The 21,213-nt window shown below is 39.8% G+C and overlaps 3 protein-coding genes across 21 annotated transcripts in view; all 3 read left to right on the top strand.

Moving 5' to 3' along the window:
• Positions 1 to 5,079, top strand: part of neo1a (neogenin 1a) — a 167,935-nt gene extending 162,856 nt beyond the window's left edge. For 4 of the 14 annotated variants that reach the window (XM_031848566.1, XM_031848562.1, XM_031848561.1 and 1 more), the window contains 4 exons: positions 342 to 512; positions 1,189 to 1,476; positions 1,786 to 1,919; positions 2,519 to 5,078. In XM_031848566.1, coding sequence (XP_031704426.1) covers positions 342 to 512; positions 1,189 to 1,476; positions 1,786 to 1,919; positions 2,519 to 2,671 — 746 coding nt within the window. In that variant the 3' untranslated portion in view covers positions 2,672 to 5,078. The other 10 variants (XM_031848564.1, XM_031848568.1, XM_031848558.1 and 7 more) reach the window with 6 other exon arrangements.
• A 2,356-nt stretch (positions 5,080 to 7,435) lies between these two features.
• snx1b (sorting nexin 1b) lies at positions 7,436 to 16,028 on the top strand. Its single transcript, XM_031848824.1, has 15 exons — positions 7,436 to 7,562; positions 8,414 to 8,564; positions 10,066 to 10,184; positions 10,283 to 10,349; positions 10,591 to 10,634; positions 10,769 to 10,910; positions 10,992 to 11,070; positions 11,207 to 11,282; positions 11,443 to 11,556; positions 12,196 to 12,289; positions 12,446 to 12,651; positions 12,852 to 12,995; positions 13,518 to 13,598; positions 14,320 to 14,391; positions 14,547 to 16,028. Exons 1-15 carry the CDS (start codon positions 7,443 to 7,445, stop codon positions 14,595 to 14,597), a joined length of 1,560 nt encoding a protein of 519 aa, XP_031704684.1. The 5' UTR covers positions 7,436 to 7,442; the 3' UTR covers positions 14,598 to 16,028.
• A 770-nt stretch (positions 16,029 to 16,798) lies between these two features.
• Positions 16,799 to 21,213, top strand: part of csnk1g1 (casein kinase 1, gamma 1) — a 31,196-nt gene continuing 26,781 nt past the window's right edge. For 4 of the 6 annotated variants that reach the window (XM_031848206.1, XM_031848205.1, XM_031848207.1 and 1 more), the window contains exon 1: positions 16,799 to 16,999. The gene's annotated coding sequence lies outside the window, so the exon portion shown is untranslated. The remainder of the gene's footprint in view (positions 17,000 to 21,213) is intronic. The other 2 variants (XM_031848209.1, XM_031848208.1) reach the window with 1 other exon arrangement.

The raw sequence follows: 21,213 nt of genomic DNA, 5'->3' as shown, positions 1-21,213 counted from the left end.
GTGTGTGTGTGTGTGTGTGTGTGTGTGTGTGTGTGTGTGTGTGTGTGTGAGAGAGAGTGACTGATAATGATCAGATAACAGATAGTGGGCAGTCGGTTTGGAAAGTTTTTGCATAAAATGTGTTGGAGCACAAAGATTTTTTAACAAATTACCAATTTTCAAATACATGTCTAATCAAGGGAACAAGTGACAGACAGAGAATATTCAAGTGTGTTTATTACAGGAAACTGCATGTGTGTCTCGTCAGCAATACTTCCACGTCCCTCATCATTATTACAGCTGGTTAAACATCTCGTCCTGTGTGTGTATGTTTGTGTATCCATGTCCATTTCCATTCACAGCTGTGATTAGTGCTCACCCCATCCATTCCCTTGATAACCATCACCACCATTATCACATGGGCAGCCTGGCGTCGCCGACACGCAGCTACCTCTACCACCAGGGCAGCGGGCACCCACGCCCGCATGCCTGCTCCTCCCCTGTCTCCCATCTAGACAGGGTGGACTCCACAGGTGAGACACTTCTGCCACCTGCTGGACAGCAGGTGACGCACAGAGGAGGGGACACAGAGACACACGGAGTCAGTCGCACCAGCTCATGTTCATTCATTGATTTATTTTGCTCATTCATTCACATGCAGCTGTCATCTTGTGGGTTCATATTTTATTTTTCCAAAGTGTTACTAACCACTCTTCTCTGACCTCCCTGCCTTCCGATTTGCTCTCTTCCTCTCACCTCAACTTTTACCAAAGTAAACAAAACTTGACCAGCTGGATGCAGTCAGACATGCTAATGATTTCAACTGTTTGCAGTCTGTTGTTGAGTTACAGCTGAAGGCTCAACTTTTAAATGTTCAGTTGACAAAAGATATGAATTATTATTTTAATTGTTGTTCAAACATTTTGTTAGATTATTTGATTGATTATCAAATTTTTTTTTCATTCATTCATTGTTTCTGCTCTAGTGCATTGTACTCTTGTTGCAAAAAGTATAAGAAACCTGAAAAATAGAGGAAACACTTCACATATTACAAAGTTAATATAGGACGTTTCCAACATCAGAAATATTAATTTTATCACCTGTAATGCAGCGCACTAGTTCTTTCACTAAATGTGTCTGTATGAAGACGGTTACTGCTCCCTGTGAGAGTCAAAGTTGTAAACCCATCTGCACCCCCCCCTCCTCCAGAGTCGGTGAGGAATACCCCGAGTTCGGAGCCCCTCCCCCCAGCCACCGCCTCCTCCCAGGCCTCCTGCCCCTCGGAGATCATGGCCGACCCTGAGGGCAGCTACCACGGCTCCACCACCACCGAGGAGGAGCCCAGCTACTCCAGCAACCTGCCCCCCCACCGCTCGGCCCACCCGCATGCCCACGCCCACCCACTCAAGAGCTTCGGCGTGCCTGCGATCCCAACCACCAGCCATCCGACGTACGAGTCGCCTGCCCTGCCCAGCACCCCGCTGCTCGCTCAGACCGGTAAGCAGAAACACAGACACACGGAGAATGTATCAGACATTGAATGCACATACAATACTTGTTGATCATTTCATTGTTCGTTTTGGTGTTTTCATGGGATTTTGTTGATAAAACTTGTGGGAACAAATCAAACCTAGTTTGAAAAATCTCTTCGAGATAAAACGGTATTCACATTCTGGGACAATGTGACGGATAAATGTGGTCCAGTTGAGGAAAAACATCAGACAGGGACTCGAGGTTCATGTATTCGCTCTCCATTTCACCGTCATTTGTTGCCTTCACTGACTGTTGTGCGTTTGTCACGTTCAGGGCTTCCTACTCACCCCCATGTTGTTAAAACAGCCTCTATCGGAACACTAGGAAGGACACGAACACCGATGGTCGTCACCGTGCCCACCGTTGATGTGCCAGAGACCAGCAAGATGCTGGAAGATGTCGACAGCGTGAGTACAGCGCCCCACACTGGCTGCTTGTAGCCATGCAGTGAATATCTGAAGTTATATTCTTGTCTTTTAAAATTATACCAATCACACAATCACGCTCCTTCCAAATCCATGTTTTCTTTGGGCACTGGATTATACAGTTACTTTCCACTGGACATTGGTTTTAACCACATTTTCTGTATGTTCTTTCTCTCTTTTTTTATTCTTTCCAACTTCAATCTCACCATTTCTTTGTGGCGTTGTCGGCTGGCTTTTGATCAACTCGTTTAACTTCTAACACCTGATCTTAACAAAACCCATAACTGGAATGTTTTTTTTGTTTTTTACCGTTTAAACTTTTCTCCTAATCCCTGATTGGCTGTTGACCATCTGTTGACATTGGCTTCTCTTTTGGATGTTTTGCTTTTGTCTGCTGCCTTTTTTTGTTTGTTTTTGTTGTTTGCTACGCTTCACTCCCATTGACCCCCCCCCCCCCCCCCCCCCCCCCCCCCCCAGCTCGCCTCACCCCACCCATACGACTCCCCCATCCTCTGTTAAAGATCCCTGACTGACCCTCTCCTCCTCTCCTTTCCTCTCTTCTCCTCCCTCCCTCCTTCCAGGTGCTTGCCTCCCTCCCCCCCTGCCCCTCCCCCGCCCCTCGCAGTAACCCTGTTCCTCTCCCTCAGAGCTACGAGCCCGACGAGCTGACCGAGGAGATGGCCCACCTCGAGGGCCTCATGAAGGACCTGAACGCCATCACCACAGCGCCATGAGCATGCACACACACACACACACACACACACCTACCCACACACACACACCCACACACTCTCTCTCTGTCATCCACACGTACACACAGAAAGACGCACACTCTAAAGTCAAACAAACACGCCCAAACATGAACCTTGTGAGCCAGAGGCTGGTGGACACAAAATGGCTTCTTGTGCCCAAGAAAAACTCTCGCGTCCCCCTGCAGAGAAAAAAAAAAAAAGCAAACAAACTCCAGACTGAAACTTACGAACTTTTTTCGGCTTACCTTGCTCAGTCTCAGGAAGGAGATTGCCATGAGAGGGGGGGGGAAAGGTGACGCGCTTCATCTTTTTATGAAGAACCATTCTCAGAGACAATGAACATTTAAAACATTGGTCGCTTTCAACCGGAAGATTGTGAATTCTTTCCTCAGCAAAAATACGTACGGTGCGGTGTTTTTGTTTCGTGGCGAACGTTCGCTCGCGATGAGACGGCGGTTGATTCAATGTCAAGTCAAAAGGAGAAAGTCCAAAAAGATGCTGGTTTTGATGTTGGTGCTCATGCGGCGCAGTCTACACACAGTGTTTGTTTGATTCGTGTTTTCTTTGTGCATTTTGTATATCTATTGGGCCGTTTCAGTGAACATTGGATATCAGCCCCCCCCCCCCCCCCTTCCTCCTTTACAAGCCCACATTATTCATAAACGTTGTTTTTACCCCCTTGTCTTATATTGTGCCATGACTTTTTATTATTTTCTATGTTATTTTATTATTTTTTTTACACACATATCCTTATAAACATGTACATATGTTGTGTGTGTTTTTTAAACTGCCTCATTCTTTTTGATTTTTCCCATTTGTTTCATTGTTATTATTTGGGATGAAAGTGGGATTACAAGCGAGTCCTGAAACTCAGTTTTCATATCAAAAAGGGGAGAGAAGCCTGATGTGTTTTACTGTACATTCTCCTCTGGCATTGTGTTGCCCCCTTTGTACATTAAAGCGTCTTCTTTCTCAGTCTTCTGTTTGTCGTGGGAGCTCCGTTTTTAAAAAGCCTTACCAACGTGTTTGTATGTGTGAACCATACAAGACATACTTCTCTGTAGTCCTGTGGGACTTGACAGTATCTCCTCACAGGTCAGGGGTACCTAAAGGACTCAGGACGCTGACCCCCCCCCCACCCCACCCCTTCTAAACGGAAAATAACTCACATGACACCCAGTCAATCAATCAATCAATCACCTGCAATAGACGAGTTATCTTTTATACGAGAAGTTCGATCGAATGTGTGTGTCGTTTCCAAAAACCAATATTTGGTTTCAGACGTGCGTACTGCAGGAACCACGTGTGCATTTTCCCACAGCGGTGCGTTTGCTGTTTTATTCCCCCCCCTGCTGTTCTTCATCAAATGCCCTGGTTCTTTTACAAAAGATGGCCGTTTGAATGGGACTCCCAGATTTTTTTTTTTTACATGGTAGTTTTTTGTATGAAGAAAAAAAAAGAAGAAGCTTGTTCTCTACACAAATCCGATGTTAAAAAAAAAAATTTAAAAAAAAAAGTTCATCTAAGAAACTAGTTTTTCATTACCCTCTTACCCAAAGAAATTTGTCATTTGCAATCATAGTAATTTGCTCTACTTTTGTGAATACCATGTTTCTCATAAATGTACATCGTCATGAATGTCAATATAACTGTAAGAGATTTTAACTATGGATACAAACGAGGAACACGTTTTGGGGAAAACATGATTGAAAACAAAGGAGGGAGAAAAAGGACCGGACTCCATTTGGGAAATAATCTATTGAGTTGTAAACAGTTGAACCTGTATTGCACTTTTTCACAATTTTTGAAAAGTACATTTCTTACATATCTTGTGTTTTAAATATCCAACGCTGTTTGTGTAACGTAGTGTCCTAGGTAAGCAGCAGGCAGCTGGTCTTGTTTTTTATGTTCATTATTTTTTTTATTTTTTTTTTTTTTGCTTCAGAAATGAATCTGAGCAGCGGAGTTGTTTACTTTGCAGCTCATGATGAGGAATTATGTTGTTGCTTGTTCATGTACAGAGCTTTCTCTGCTTTCTGTAGGAAAAAAAATCTGTGGCTTTTTAAAAAAAATGTTGAAAAAAAGTTTGTAAAAAAAAAACATGTTTTTTTATTGGTGCTCCTATACATTGTGTATACAAACTATTATGAATACTAACAAAGTAAATGTTTCCGCTCGTCTTCTTTTCATCCAACATGACCAGGATGCCCCTCGGGTATTAAGAGCAGTGGTGGAATGTAACTAAGTACGTTTACTCAAGAAGTACAATCTTATGGTACCTTGAGTATTTCCATTTCATGCTACATTATACTTCTACTCTACTACATTCATTTGTGAACAGTAGTTACTTTGCAAATTCAGATTATTTATAGAAAATAAGAATCAACAATAGTTTAGATTAGCTCCACCTTTACTAGCTGCAACATTATATGTACACATTAATGCAGCATTGTGTATATTCGTGTATTATAATAATATACTGTATATGATTTTGAAATGCAGGACTTTTACTTGAAACAGAGTATTGTCCCACTGGGGTGTTGTTACTTTAACTTTAAGATCTGAGTACTTCTTCCACCACTGCTGAAGTGTAAAGAAATAGGTTGTTATTGGTAAAACGCAAAATCTACAGTGTATTCTGCACAGTTACCCAAAAGTATATAACTATGTAGTATTAGAAGGCTTATGATTACTGGGGAAGAGGAAATGATAAATCGAATAGTCAACCAACAGAAAACTATTCAGAAACAATATTAACAATAGATTCATCATTTCAGCAACTTTTTAGGAAAAACACCAAATATTTGCTGGTTTTCTTGGTTATCTATTATATCAAACTGAATATTTTTGGGTGTGAGTCAGACAAAACAAGAAATTTAAATATTTCACTATTTTCTGATGTTTTGTAAATCAACCCTTTTCAAGCAATTTGTTAATTTGAGAAATTATCAGATTATTCAATAATGAAAATAATCGTCAATCAAGCCTTAAAGTCGAGGGTTGCGTGTTTGGGTTTGGTTTAAATTTCCTTGAATGTGAAAGCTCGTCAGTGAAAGCGTGTTAGCCTCACATAGTCAAAATATTAAAGCCTCCTTTATAACACAGATGTATTTCAGATAGTGACTATTCAGTTTGTGATTCGATCTTTGTATAGTCAGAAATATTTAAAAGCCAATTTCATAATTGTAGTTTACAGCTGAAATATTCCCATCTCACTTTTGTAGACTTCTCTCGCATGGATTAACGAACCTCTTTGTAGGTCGATCTGCACTGCAGCGTGAAGGTGAGTCAACCGGTCGTTTGATGAGATCTCTAGCTTTGGTCTTCTAACCTCATGAACTGACTCACTCAGCATTTGGCTGATTGTTGGTGTTAGTTTTAAGCCGATGCAACTGAAAAAAATCTTGTGGCGGGATATTAAATTGAACTATAACACATTTGAATACATTGACATTTAAATATGTTGACATGGACAACTGATTTCAAGTAAACAAAGATTTCTGGAAATGCTATAAAAAATAGTCAGGTTCTTCACGTCGGCTTACAAAAAATATTTTTCCTTTCACTATTCAGTTACATGTGGCATCCTGGAGTGTTTTAGAGGTTACAAATGGGGATTTTTTTGGTTATCCAGTCTGGCTTAAAAACACCTTAAAATTAAGAACAGCCACTTTCTACTCTGAAGTGTAGTATTATATCAAATCACACGACAGCAGTGTGCTGCTGTGCAAAATCATCTCAGGCTCTATGTCGAGAAATGAAAATGTTAATGACCGAGATGGCTGCAACTCCCTACACTGAAAAGTATTGATAAAGTAAATATTAGGTTTTTGTCCTCATTCAGTCTTACCACCATTTTCACTTTGTCTCTTTCAATTATTTTATAATCAATAAGCTAAATCTGTTGTAGATTCAGAGATATTCGGTCACTTCAGGTAAGTTGCAGAGAAGCAGACTTTGTGAATGAAGGTCAATTAAGGAAAGAAAATATAATTATTCTCTTGTTCCTACATTTATATTTGACTCTTAATTTTCTGTTCCATGAGAGCTGACAATAGTCAATAGTCCAGACAATAGTCACCAAAGCTAAGGAAATATAAAGGCAAACAAATTAGCCTACTGTCTTCCTCTGATTTGCAGCATCTGAATATGTTTATCAAAAAGATTTAACCTCAATTATCAGTAACACATCCAGATGTTTTCACATGAACACAAACCCATCTACAAATGTGGCATGCCTGCATAACCTCAGCTCTAGATCAATGATGATCCAAACTTTACAGAGAGATATTTATGAAAAAGGAAAACACTTGTTGGACGTCCAGGTAGATAAATGTGTTACAGCAGCAGCATAAACAGACCAGATCAAACAAAAAGATCACACTAGAGTAAATGTAAAAAAACACTATTAACAATAAATTATAAAGCTATATAAGCTTAAGTAAATACAATTTTACATTCATATTTTTGGGGGGCGGGGTTTTCCATACTGAAGTTCTAAGTGCTGTTTCAACTTCTCCACAATATAAGGAATACAATTATGGTCCATTTATTTTTTTTGTCTGATTTAAACATGGCTAAAAGAATATTCTTTTTAAAAGTGTACAAATTCTGTAAACCGCCTGTGAAACCTGTAACTCAAGGAGCACCGTCGTTGCTCTGTCGTGTTGCTCGCCGACCAGCAGGTGTCGCTGCAGCCGTTTCCTCGCTCCTTCAACGTCCGCCTACGTCACTCCCTCTCACAACACGGAATATGGCGGCCAGCTCGGATCGAATTCCTCCTCCTTTCCCTGACACGGAGGAGCCGGGAGCCGGGCCGGGTGACATGGCAGACGGGGACAGCGACGAGGGAGAGGACATCTTCGTCAATAACGTGTGTTAAGCGCATTCGTGTTCATTGCAGCGTGTTTATGACGGTTATCTCTGCATGAAGTGAACGAGGCTAGGAGTCAGCCTCTTTATCTGATCTGACCTGCATTCATGGCAGCCAAGATAACTGGCAGCTAACTGACAGAGAGGCGATAAACTAGGTCATGTTTTGTGTGGAAAGAAACGAATATGATTCATAAAGTTACCCGAAGTTCGTGCGGGTACAAATTGAGCCGATTTAAGTCGTAACTAGTAAGAACAAGCGTAATTTTCTTATCCCTCGTTAAACCGTTATAACGCTCGGGAGACAACCACTAACTAAGGTTAACTGTCACTCCTCTAATGCCACAAATGTTTGTGTACCAGTGAGGGAAGAAATATTCATATACTTTACCTCCGTAAAAGTACAAAAATCTACTTAAGGTCTCAAAAGTAAAAGTCACGTCACTCTTAATGCATTATGGCTCCTTTCCACAGTATTATATTATTAATATTATTATAGAATATCAACCTATATTATTCAGTTTTTCTCACTAACGCTGACCAGATCATGTAAGATACTTTTAACGTTTTATTTTAGTTGCATTGTTTACTACTGGGTATATTAGTAGTCATATGTCGTTTTTTTTAATGTAAAAAAACACGTCAAATAAATGTAGGGGAGTAAAAAGTACAATATTGTGGATTTTGAATATGTAGAGGAGTAGAAGTATAAAGTGGTGCAAAAAGAGAAGACTCACGTTAAGTACAGACACCTCACATTTGTAATGGATGTTACAGTATTTGAGTAAATGTACTTAGTTACATTCCACCCCTGGTATTTACCAAGTGTTTCTGTGTGCTTCCTGTCTGCAGAGGAACCCTGTGGCAGTGAGTCGAGGAGTTTCTCAGCCGGGTAATGTGAATGCAGAGCCTCCAGATGTGTTCAGAGGGGGGGAGGAGGCCAGCAGCACAACTAACAGATCCAACGGAGTTCACTCTGATGACGACAACGACCTGTTTGCTGGTGAGGAGACATTTTCTGACCATCTTCATCCCACTTACTTTTAATTTGCAGAGCTTCGGCTCCTCAAAGGGAATTTAGAGTCATGTGAGATAGTTTATTTCAAGCCTTGGTCGAGCTCGACTATTTTAATTCAGATTTTAAATGGTCATTCCTCTGATTTTACACATCAAGCTCACTAATCAATTAATCGTTTTGGCAATAGCTTGAAGGCTGCAAATGTGTAACAGTGAGACTGTGTTACAAACGTAGGGTGTGTTTTATGTGGGTGTTTACTCAACAGGGGAAGTCTAATGAAATTTATTTTTGAGTTGCATTATGGGAAATGTAGGATCCAGTGTTTTTGGAGCTTGGCCCCATACTCGGAACTTAAAGTTAGGATATCTCTGCTTCTACTGCATCAGTTTTACTATGTCTGTCTGTGCGATACAAAACCACTCGGCATTTAAAACTATTAGACACTGACTAAATAATCTGATTATTTTCCACAAATGTTCTTCATTAAATGAGAAAATATTCAGTATTTTTTGTACTTTTTCATTTGTCAAGTATTAAATTCAAACAAGAGTATACAAACCCATGTGTTTATTTTCTTATTTATTTATAAAATTATCAGAAAACATCATTGTGTGTGTATGTCTATCTATCTATCTATCTCGTTATCGAGATATGAAATGACCTAAATGGGGATATTTAACTTGTTCTCAGGTCAGAATAAGTTAAAGCTAGGCTAGATTATGTATTTTAGAAATAATTCTCATTACATCCCGACAGCAATCAATAAATCAAATACTCTTGAGATCTTGGAGTACTAACAATAACTATGTTTGTTGTTTACATTCAAAATGATGATTTTGGGAGAGGGCTGTCAGTGTTGCCAACTTGGTGACTTTTTGCTACATTTGGTGACTTTTGGAGCTTGTGCTGCTCGCTACTTTCAAAAGAGTTGGCAACACTGGGCTGCTTTTTTCAGAACCTAGCTTACGTGCTGGTTTCTCCAATGTTGCCAAACCCATTTTTAATTGTCTGAACATAAATTTCAATGCTAATTTCCATAATTCAAACTCTCAGTGCTGTGGACATATAAAAGGTATTTTCCCCAAAAAACTCTTAAGTTTGATACTCAGCCATAGTTATTACGAAGTCTGAAATATTGTTCTTGTGACGTGGTCAACAACCTACAGTAGATTAAAATGAATAAATCTGAGAATTATCACAGAGTCATTTAACAGAACAAGTCTCATTTACATAGGAATTTAAAAAAAGGTTTGTGATCTATATGTAGTGAGTGAATTAAAAAAGTCTCCTACACATCCTTAACTGATCACAAAGTTGACAAAATGCATCACTCATGTACATGTAAGCTGCAGCTTTTCTACAGTATGGGAATAATTGCCAAATCAGCAGTTCTGGATAAATCAGGTGCACTTTAGTCGTCTGTGTTTCTTTTCTTTTTGAATGAAGGGAGTCATCCAATAATAAAATGTCTTTTTTACTTTCCCAGAGGCACACGTGAAGTCCGGCAGCTCCGCCAGGAAGGAGCTCTCCACCTCCTCTGGCCCGCCTCCGTCTTCCTCCTTCACTCAGAGCCCTGCAGCCATGCAGCCCACCTCCTTGGAGCAGGTACGGGCCACGGCTGAGCTGCGCCTCCTTTAAAAAGCATTCATTTCATGCATGTTTTCTGTGATGGCTACTAGTTGTGTTCTTCTCCTTAATTACAGTTGGAGGAGGAAGAGGACAAGGATACTTTTGATGTGGATGTTGCCGTCACCAACCCTGAGAAAGTTGGTCAGTCTCTTTTTTCATAAAGTCTGTTTGTCGAAACTACAATACAGCTATATGTAATCCCCAGAATATTCAGATGTTATTTTTTGGGAAGTAGTTGATGAGTTATAGCACTGTATAGATTTAACTTTTATGTTTATGTCTCATTTTAGCAAGCTCAATACTTTAAATGCACTGACACATTCATTTCAGACTGATTTCTAATCTCATCTTTAATTTCTCTCCAATGTTTCTGTCCTACTAGGAGATGGCATGAACGCATATGTGGCCTACAAAGTATCCACCAGGGTCTGTAGAAAAGCTTGTGTTGATACTTATATCTTGTGTATTTTTTACATAGCTCCTAAATCTGCAAATATGTCTCCATTTTCACTGGTGTTTCCAGGTTTTTAGTTTTTAAAGTTGTGCGTCTCTGCTTTCAGACCTCCTTGGCCATGTTCAGGAGTAAAGCCTTCTCCGTGAGGAGGCGTTACAGTGACTTCCTGGGTCTTTATGAGAAGCTGTCGGTCAAGCAGTCGCTCCACGGCTGCATCATTCCACCACCACCTGAGAAAAGTGTCGTAGGTGGGTCTTAAGTATGTGCTCTGGTTGTTTTTTGGGGTGTTCTTTTGTGTCCCTTTCGGTGACTGTGATGTGGACCAACAGGAATGACCAAAGTGAAGGTGGGAATGGACGACCCGTCCTCAGTAGAGTTTGTGGAGAGAAGACGAGCAGCTCTGGAGAGGCAAGGATCCGTACATGTTTGGGCCTTTTTAAACTATATTTCTACACATGCCCATGCTTTTGTGTGCACATTTTATGTGTTCCTTTTTGGGCACTACTACTTCTTACTCACTTTATCTTGCCTTGTTGATTTGTAGGTATCTTCAGAGAGTCGTGTCTCACCCGTCGTTACTACAAGATCCTGACGTCCGTGATTTCTTGGAGAGAGAGGAGGTGGGATTTTAGGATATAAAAAGATGTTGAGCTGGATAATGATTTAAGATTCTTGGGAATGACTTTTGAAGTGTGTGTGTGTGTGTGTGTGTGTGTGTGTGTGTGTGTGTGTGTGTGTGTGTGTGTGTGTGTGTGTGTGTGTGTGTGTGTGTGTTTTCAGCTACCCAGAGCAGTGAGCACCCAGGCGCTGAGTGGAGCTGGCTTCCTCAAAATGATTAATAAGGCATCAGATGCTGTCAACAAGATGACCATCAAGATGAATGAGTCAGACACTGTAAGGGGAATCCAGGAGACTGTTGTGCATGTGGCCTGCATATAGAGATACATTTAATGACTGTCATAGAATTTGAAAAGTCCATTGTTGGATAAACTTTGATGGATCATTGAATTTAAACCACGATGCAATGAATATACAAAAGTCTTAGTAGTAGAGGCAAGTAAGGATGTTATATCATTCAAAACTACACTAATTATTCAAGATTCAGGAGGTTTAATTTGACTTGTCACATCTACATATGAGTATGCTTCGTGAAATGTTGTTGCATCAAACTCCTAAGCAGCAGCGCACAATAAAAGTACAGGAAATGATACATAGCTGAGTAAACACAATACCAGTTAAAAATATATAAAAAAATATTTTTTAAATTACCAGAATATGCAAAATATATAAGCTGGTAAATGTGCAAAATAGTAAACTTATACAAGATGGTAAACATCTTCACAGAAACATGTGAACAGTGCAGATAAAGTGACAACAGGTGTTGCATGTATACATAGACACATAGGGATAATAAACCCAAGAACATTCAGCTGTCTTTCTAGAAATTACAGCAAGACAAACAGGCCGTTGTAGACATGATGAAGTTGTTTTGCTGTATTTTTTTTCTTGATATTTTCACTCTGTCTGTCTCAGTGGTTTGAGGACAAGTTCCAAGAGGTGCAGAACGAGGAGCAGCAGTTGAGGAAGCTTCAGGCGGTGGTGGACTCCCTGGTCAACCACAGGAAGGGTGAGCTACCTCTGCCTTCCTCGACTTGTCTTTGCACAATTCTTTTTTTTTTTTTTTAAATCAAATTGTTTCAACTAAGTAAACAGAAGAGTACAGTCCAGCTCCCTAGCCTTTTAGGGTGAAACAAGTAGACTGAATATGTTTTCTGTTTCCCAGAGCTGTGTGGGAGCACGGCAGTATTTGCCAAAAGTATGGCCATGTTGGGAAACTCTGAGGACAACACGGCCCTGTCGCGCGCCCTGTCCCAGCTGGCAGAGGTGGAGGACAAGATGGAGCAGCTGCATCAGGAGCAGGCAGCCAGTGACTTCTTCATCTTCGCAGAGCTGCTGGCCGACTACATCCGCCTGCTGGGTGCTATGCGCGTAAGCTCACTGCTGCAGAATGGTAGTTTTACAGTAATGGAGAATCTTCAGAAGCAGAGAAGAGTAAAGCTTGGGTTGTTCCTGATATTCAGGATTAAAATGATGATATTGCATTCTGTCAGAGCAGCATAAAGACAGCGGTGTCTTTGGTTTAGTGTGTGCTACCTGCTCTCTGTTTGGTAAGTGTTGGATGTCCACAGGGGTGTTTTGACCAGCGTGTGCGGGCGTGGCAGCAATGGCAGGAGGCTCAGAGCACGCTGCAGAAGAAGAGAGAGGCCGAGGCCAAGCTGCTGTGGGCCAACAAGCCGGACAAACTGCAGCAGGCCAAAGACGACATCACCGAGGTAACAGACACAGTGTAGAGAAGACTATTCTGACTATTTTAATAATTGATTAATCATTTTAGTCTTTATTAAGTACATTTATTATGGATGTCTTTTGTTTCCACACAAACAAGTTATTTGAGGTCACCATGGGCTTTGTGATGTTCCTCTTTCACTAGTTTCTGACAATTTAAAGACTTAACGATCATTTGGTTAATTAAAACATAATAAATTGATAGTGAAAAATGTTCATTAGTTGTAGCCCTCCTTTAAAAACTGCAAATGTAACCTGTTTGATATGAATCAAGTTCTACACAATGTAAAAGCACCATCACAACTCCGACAACAGTGCACCTACGTACCTGTTGTAGACAGGTACGTCTACAAATTTCCCCCTGGGGATGAATAAAGTACATATCTATTTATCTATCTATCTATTTATCTATCTATCTATCTATCTATCTATCTATCTATCTATATATATATATCTATATTTGTGTTTTTTTAATTGTTTTTGTTTCCCCCCCTCATGTTTGTGGTCAGTGGGAGGCGAGGGTGACTCAGTACGAGAGAGATTTCGACAGGATTGGCATGACTGTACGCAAGGAGGTTCTCAGGTTTGAGGTATGTTTATGTTTTTAGAAAAGTTTGTCTGTGGATCACTGTAGAAACAAAAAATAGTCACATTAAATCGTCTTTGATCCAAAATTGTAATAAGACAATAAAACATTCAAAATGAAAAGTGAATACTTTTTATAGGCACTGTGTATTTGAGCTTCTGGAAATGTAGGGCTTTCTCATTAGCACTTGTAGTATTAAGAACAACTTCAATGTGAGACCAACACGTTTCAGCAAGAAGCTTCATCAGGGTCACCAAGAAGCAAGTTACATTTTACAAGGAGTCTCCACCCACCGAACGACTTGAAGCTTACAGGTGCCCTGAAATAAACAGCCGACTGAGGCAAGATCTGGACGGATGAGATCTGAGCACAGCGTTATAAAATTAGCTTTTATATCTGAGCAACTAACGTTTTGACGTAAAACAAGCATGAAGACCGAAAGATTTTATCTTTCCAGATCCAACAATTAAAATAGTCTTCTGAGGTGTCGCATATCCTTTTAATTCTGGTGAGTTGGCTCACAGGTAGAATTTTCATTAAGGTGAGATGAGAGCTGGTATTTATATTTTTACCCTGATGAATGGCACAATAAAGACTAATAGACCATCAGGCTACGTTCTCTCTCCGTTCACTTTGGAAGTAGATGAAGTTCTGCCAGAAATTCCCACAGCTGGCTTCTCCATCCTCGAAGAGTTTGAGACATGTCAACACTTTTGTCTTTTCAGAAAGAAAAAGCCAAGGACTTCAGGAGCCAGATAGTCAAATATTTGGATGCAATGCTGCAGTCTCAACAACGGGTAAACATTTAACTATATCAAGTGTTGTATTCATCATGTACGCTTTATTCATGGCTACCAAAGTGTTCCTTTAACAAACATTTGTATTTATTGAAAGATATTGAGCGATTACATGTTAACTGTTTTTTTTCCTCTCGTTCTGTTTTATATTCCAGCTCGTAAAGTTTTGGGAGGCGTTCCTGCCTGAGGCGAAGGCAATAGCTTAATGAAGAGGGAGACTTTTTTTTAAGACCCCAACTGCCTTTTTCGAACACTTTACCTCTTGACTACAAACTGAGAGGACAAATTTTGAAACACACAATAAACTTCCATCCATCTTTTTTCTCTTTTTGATCATAGTGTATTCTCTTAACTTGTACAGTTCTTTGATATGATAAACTGCCGCATTTAACATTTCTTTGGCATAATTCCTTGTTGTATGTTCTTGACTGAAGGATGGTATAAAGCAGGAGATTACCTGTCCGTAATATTTGTAAAAACCCACTGCCTTGTCAGTGGGCTATGTATTTATGTTTCTCGCTTAAACCAGTACATTAACGTGTTAAGACTACGGTACTGCCCGAGAGTAACATTGTGTATAGTTTACATTAGAAGATAGGCGTGTGTAAGTCATTCCAGTCTCTAACAGCTTATGTTGATAAATGCATGTCCGATAATGTTTTGATGCACTAAAATGAATTGTACATTTGGAAAAGCTGTTTTTTTTTTTTTTTTTTTTACTAAAACACCACTACTGATGACTGAGGTCATTTACAAGGAGTATTGGCACATTATTAGTGAATGATATAATGCTCATTAGATCATAGAAATCATGTGAAAACTCAAAGATGTGACGGGGTTACAGGCTCGTCACAGTTACAAATGTGATGAAAGACAGTTAAGGTTACAGTGAGTGCAGGTTGAGAAAACGCAATCACTGATATGTTGGTATCTTCTACGATGATGTATTTGCTCCAATTGTGTTTATTATATTAATCGATTTCTTCCACAACAGTTTTAAGTACTAAAGTCCAAAGTAACTCATCTGGAACCGCTGCAGAGATTGTTTTCTGCCCGTAAATTACTTTTAAGATGTATGTAAACACTCGCAGTACTTGAATCGAATCCTACAATTACTGTCAGATATTATTAGTAAGATACATGTTTTTGATAAATTTGTTAAACGATGACTGAAAGGCACAGACATTCAAGTGATATGGTCACTTATTTTCATATTCAGCATTTGTAGGTGTAGTTTTTCTGTCATGTCATCTTTACGTAAGAACATGCTTTATTTTTGTAACCTCTTTTCATTGGCACACACATTTTCCTGGAAATGCTGAACAGGTAGATGTACCAAATAAATATGATTGGTTAAGCTTTGGGGACTGGTTTCATGTTTTCTTGTTTGTTGTCCCACTTCACTTCATTGTCATGGTTGAATTACAAAACTACGGACCTTTTTTCATAAACATTTTTTTCTTTTTCTTTCCTGTGATTGGTGAAAACTACGACTGGACTTCAGTAATTTGTTCATGCTGTTGATAGTTCCACATTGTATACCTACACTCTCAGACACTATACATAATAATATATGGCACAGGCTATATTTTGTTAAAGCAGAACTATTCGTGGGTCAAAAAGGGGGCTTACACACCGAAAACCTGCTCAGGAAAAAATAGCAATTGGAACATTTACAATTCCACGACTACATCTGCTAATCAGGTTCTTGTGATATGATCGAAGGCTCCAATACAGCTACGGAATCGAGTTTGACTTAAGATTGTTTTGTCAGCTGCTGTTTCCAAGGTTCAGAATGAACTTTGAGGCTCGATATGTAAGTTGCTCTGCTTGTCTTGAAGTATTGGTGGAGTATTAAAGGACTGGTGGGCATCAGGAGCAAAAAGACAGATGTGATCAGGACATCCTTTATATTTATGTTACTTCTCATTACACCAAAGCAAATACCTTGTATGAAAAAACCTTGGCAATAAATCGATCTGATTCTACTGCTTTTTTCTTTTAACTGAGTTCTTTGACTTTCCAACAAGGCATTTAATATATATATAACATATAATTATATATATAGCAAGTGATATATCATTTTCTTGGAAAAAAAAGAAATTGTTTTCTTATCCGCCACCATGATTCAAAATGTAATATATATAAATATGTATGTGTAAAAAGCTCTAGCCAATCACAACATAAAAGACCATAAAGACCCTTTGGTAAAGACAGAAAGAAGAATAAATGATCCAGTTTCTATTCTTTATCACAGAAAAAAAACACCTTAACACTGGTGCTTTGCTTTTAAGATGAACTTGTGCACAACCCTCTACTACACCACATAGGTGTGATGGTACACTAATGAAGTAGACCCGAGACGGTCCTGACCCGGACGTGTGCGCTGAGAAGCGGGCGGTGCCGTTTTTTGTACATCCGGGTATGTTCGAACCTTTCACGAGCAACGAAGAATGGAGAGAGAGCCGCTAAAGACACTCCGCTGTTAGCGTGAAACACATCAGCCAACACAACAAGTAACACCGAGTAAAACCTGCACGTTAAGCTCCGGGGCAGTCGTGACAAACCAAAGCCGTGTCCTGGTCGTCTGGATTGTGTCACAGCGAAGGTGAGCCTGTTGTTTGTTTGTGATGAACATTTGATAGGAAGCTTTTTTTTGGTTGTTAGCTAATATTTTCGTTTGCTAACGGAGCTAATTTCCTTGTTGCGCTCCGTCCAGCTGTCACCTAACCATCAGGAGGTGTTAGCTAAGGCGTTAACATCCAGCAATGAGTGTATTAACTAGACATATATGTTATGGTTGAAAACAAGATGCATGTGTAGGGATGATTCGGAGAACATATTTTAAACCAGAGCACCCACTGTGGCTAAGTAATGTTTGGCTAACGCTAGCTTTGTGGCTGGTTAGTCAGGTTGATAAGCTAACTTGGCTAACGGTTAGTTAATCGATGTGACCATCACTCATGTTAAGTCTTTGTCTGTGAAAGGTTGTTGTACCACTGCCAGCTCGCTTCCTTGTTTTGGTTCCTTGTTTTAAGCCGCCTCGATAGGATCCATCATCTTTATCTTTATCTTTATATTAGCCTCCATTGCCTCCACAGAACACTTCCTCACATACAAAGTGTTACCACTGCTGCTCAGGGCAAGGTAACGGATGCAAAGACAGGATGGCACAGAGTATTAAAATAATATACGTTTCCTAAGGCCCCGGGACACTTGTTTTGAAGCGAACTGGTGCCAGTTATTGTGATTTCTGTTAGGAGTCATTAAGCGTCGAGGTAAATGTGCACGTTTTCTTTGCTCGTGGTCCAATTCGACGTCTCAATGCACCTTTGCTAAACTGCATAGATGGCTTATTAATGAATCAATAGAGTATTCAGTTACCATTCATCTAGAGAAATTGTTGGTTTGGGGTCATTTTCCACTAAGTAACGCAGTGCTTTAAAGAGAGCAATGCAAACTACTTCTGAAGTCATTTTATTGAAATATTACTAGCTGGGCATTTACCCAAATTAGGGCCATGTGGATGCATGATATATTATTGTTGGCATCCTTTTTAAAAGAGCCCAACTGAGGGAAAGGCTGGTTATAAAACACTTTCTGTGTTGCATTTATTTAAAAGTCATGATGAAGTCGAACTTCTCTGAATGCAAGCTTGAACAACCTCTCTGTTCACAGGCTTCAGTTTAGGAAAATCCACATTTAAGAAAAAAACAATTTGCATTTCCCTCATTATTTAAATATTTGGGCACCATTGCAGATTTTGCAGGTAACTATTTACTTGACAGACGTGGTCAATGGCTCATCCTTTTACCATATGTGCAGTTAATTACTACACTGTAAACTACCTCAGTCAAGTCAAAGTAAGCTAAAAGTTGTCTTCACAAAACAACATACTTCTGCTGATCATGCAGTATTTGTAAGATTTTCTTTTTAGATCATACTCCTAAGGTGGAAACATTAGATCATCGTCTTGTATGTGGGTGCACACAACAGCCGTGCATGTATAGATTTGTATTGTTCTCTGGGAATCCATGGAGGAGGAAGACTGTGTAATCTAAATTCCCCCCCCCCCCCAGTTATAGTTCATAAGAGCTGGCTTTAAGGAGAGAGAAGCAGCTGTTAGCTGGCACTGCCACAGTAGGAGTCTGCGCTGTTGGCAGACCCCCCTCTCAGGCTGATCTTTCCACTGAAGGTTAATCACTCCACTCGGAGTCTTTATGTTTCAGTAAAAATGAAAAGATGTCAACAGATAAGTCACTTTTAATAGATGCTAATCAGCTCGAAGCATCTCACGTGTCTCCAAATATCTTTGACGGGCACATTTATGGACTAATCAAGGTTTTAAATACATGTTTCATTGCCACATTAGTGTGTTACTGAAGGAGGTATACCAGTGAATGGGGCTGGATTTGAAAAACCAGCTATTAACCAATTACATCAACTTTGTTGAACTGTTGAAATGTTTAGTTTTTGATTACTGGCAACATCGGAAAAACCCCTTTGCCTCTTTTCGTCAGTCAGGCTTGCTGTTTGGCGTTGTGCCAGTGATTAGACAGTAAACAGTTTATGTGTCTGTGTTGATGCGTCCTGCACATTGCACGGGGATGTTGTAAATTACAGGATTGTGAAAGCAGTGCCGTCAATAATACCTTCTCTGTATAATCCCGGCTTCATGATTTCCAGTGAGACTAGAACATTAAATATGCTGATGTTTTCACATTGGTGATGTGACACGGATGTGAGATCAGCAGAACTTATTGATCGTAGTCACGACCACTCCATTGAGAGAGCCTCGTCAGTAATATGACTCATTTCTTCTTTGTGCAGAGTGACTTTCATTCAAAGGTGTAAAGCAGTGGGATATCCTCTGGTTAGAGAAAGGCAGCTTAACTTGAACAGTGTTTATTGTTATTCATGTGGTGATATTATTGCATGGGTATTCTTTTGTTTTTAGCCACTTGTACACGGTGAGGTTAGCTCATCAATTAAATTCTGAGTGCAATTTTTTTCAGGAAACAAAATGAGTGAAGTGAAATTTCAGAATGTAAACCATGTCTTGCATTTAATCTTAAATAGGTTCATTAATCAATACACTTAATGATTGTTGCTATTACTTGAGCACCCATGAAGGCCAAGCCAGAGTAATGAAATGCCTTAATGCAAATGAGCACTATATCAAACATCAGGCGGTGCCCTCATAAATCTTTACCATCAGACAGGCCGCCACATTCACCGCTTAACTGCTCACGTCCAGGACGAACCCAACTAAAGTTTCCACTTAGAAACTCGACCGTGACGTTCAAAACGCAGAGCAACAACTGAACACGACCTCAACTTTTCCCCAAAGGTTTAGCTCGTTCTCTCACCTGGAGAAGGAGGGACGTGAATCAAGAATCAATTCTCATTTAAGACCGTTTCTGAATTGTCTGATTCCTGGTAGCCTACCAACCACAAGTATTTGTTAACAATGCATGCTGTCAAACAAATGTTGAACAAATTGGAACGAAAAGGGTTAATAAGCTAAATCTGTAATGGGATCTGTGTTGATAAAATCCTTTCATGTCATCTCCTTGTGAGAAACAAAACTACTTTTAAAGGATGCCAAAAGGTGTGTGTCCTCAAACACCCTCTTCTATCAGGAGACGTGGCGCCTCCACAGGGATTACGACCGGGGATTCCCCACGTTACATCAAAACCAACGAAGAAGCCATTTGTCGAGACCACAGAACGTTTAACAGTCCGGTGGATTGCTTGTTCTTTATTAATTAGGCTGATGTGAATATAAACAGACCTACTCCATTCCATTTATTTTTTTAAGTCCACAATACACACACAAAGTGAACAAATCTACATGGGCATCCTCTGAAATAATGCAATCCACCACAACAACACTGCCACTTAACATCTTATAATAAGGTAGAGTTGCACAGTTTCATCTGAAATTAAATATTTACAAAATGCATTCGTTATTGCGGGGCTGTAATAGTGGATTGCATTACATTTTGATAACAATAAGCACATAAGATGTGTGTATCAATATCCAGAGGAAGTGATGCATAAGGAGAAAATTAAAACCACGGGGCTGATTACAGCATATAGTGTGATACGCCTTTGTAATTAAAGGTTGCGGATGCTTTGCTGCCCTTCACGAGCTGTAGTTTTGCTGCCATATATAGGCCAGCATGAGTTACTCTGGTGTCCCTCTTTAATGTTTATTCTCCCGTCCTACCCCTCCAGTAAGGCATGCCTGGACATGTTTAAATTGCAACGTGGCTGTGATAATCTTACTAGTAATACAATTTACAAATGCATAAAACAGCCAAAGAAACTTTACACTCAGTTTTGTGATATTGTTATAATTCTCTCAATTTGACCTTTTTAAAAACACCTTTTAATAGTAAAGTTTGAATATAATTTGCTCCAAATGAACTGGACTAAAACTGGCATTATCATCTTTAACAATAAACTTGTCACAAAAACGTTTTAATACACCGTAGATTTTAGCGTTATTATTGTGGAAATCAATTAAGTTTCTGCTTTGATTTACACGATAACAAATGGCAACGTGACACCTCGGTGTCTGCTGACCAGTTAGAACCAGTCATGCATCTCTCCCTTAAAACAAATGCCCACTCGAATACAGTTAAACTTTACAATCTTCTTATTGTACTAACAATTTGGAATAAACCGAGAGTTCAGAGTTGTGTTCATCAGTGATACAAGGCCAGGTATGATGCTGTAGTTTGCTGTGAGGTGGTGTTGCAGCCTGGGCTGTGTGTGTGTGTGTGTGTGTGTGTGTGTGTGTGTGTGTGTGTGTGT

Source organism: Anarrhichthys ocellatus, unplaced genomic scaffold, assembly GCF_004355925.1.
Source record: "Anarrhichthys ocellatus isolate YVR2014 unplaced genomic scaffold, GSC_Weel_1.0 scaffold8, whole genome shotgun sequence".
NCBI lineage: Eukaryota > Metazoa > Chordata > Actinopteri > Perciformes > Anarhichadidae > Anarrhichthys > Anarrhichthys ocellatus.
Note: the sequence above shows the minus strand (reverse complement) of the source record. Positions and strands in the feature narration are given on the sequence as shown.

Excerpts from the sequence above, each read along its gene's own strand:
- snx1b (XM_031848824.1), top strand. The coding sequence starts at position 7,443 with ATGGCGGCCAGCTCGGATCGAATTCCTCCTCCTTTCCCTGACACGGAG. Across the intron at positions 10,185-10,282 it reads AGCCCACCTCCTTGGAGCAG|TTGGAGGAGGAAGAGGACAA; the intron begins GTACGGGCCACG and ends CCTTAATTACAG. Across the intron at positions 11,557-12,195 it reads AGATGAATGAGTCAGACACT|TGGTTTGAGGACAAGTTCCA; the intron begins GTAAGGGGAATC and ends TGTCTGTCTCAG.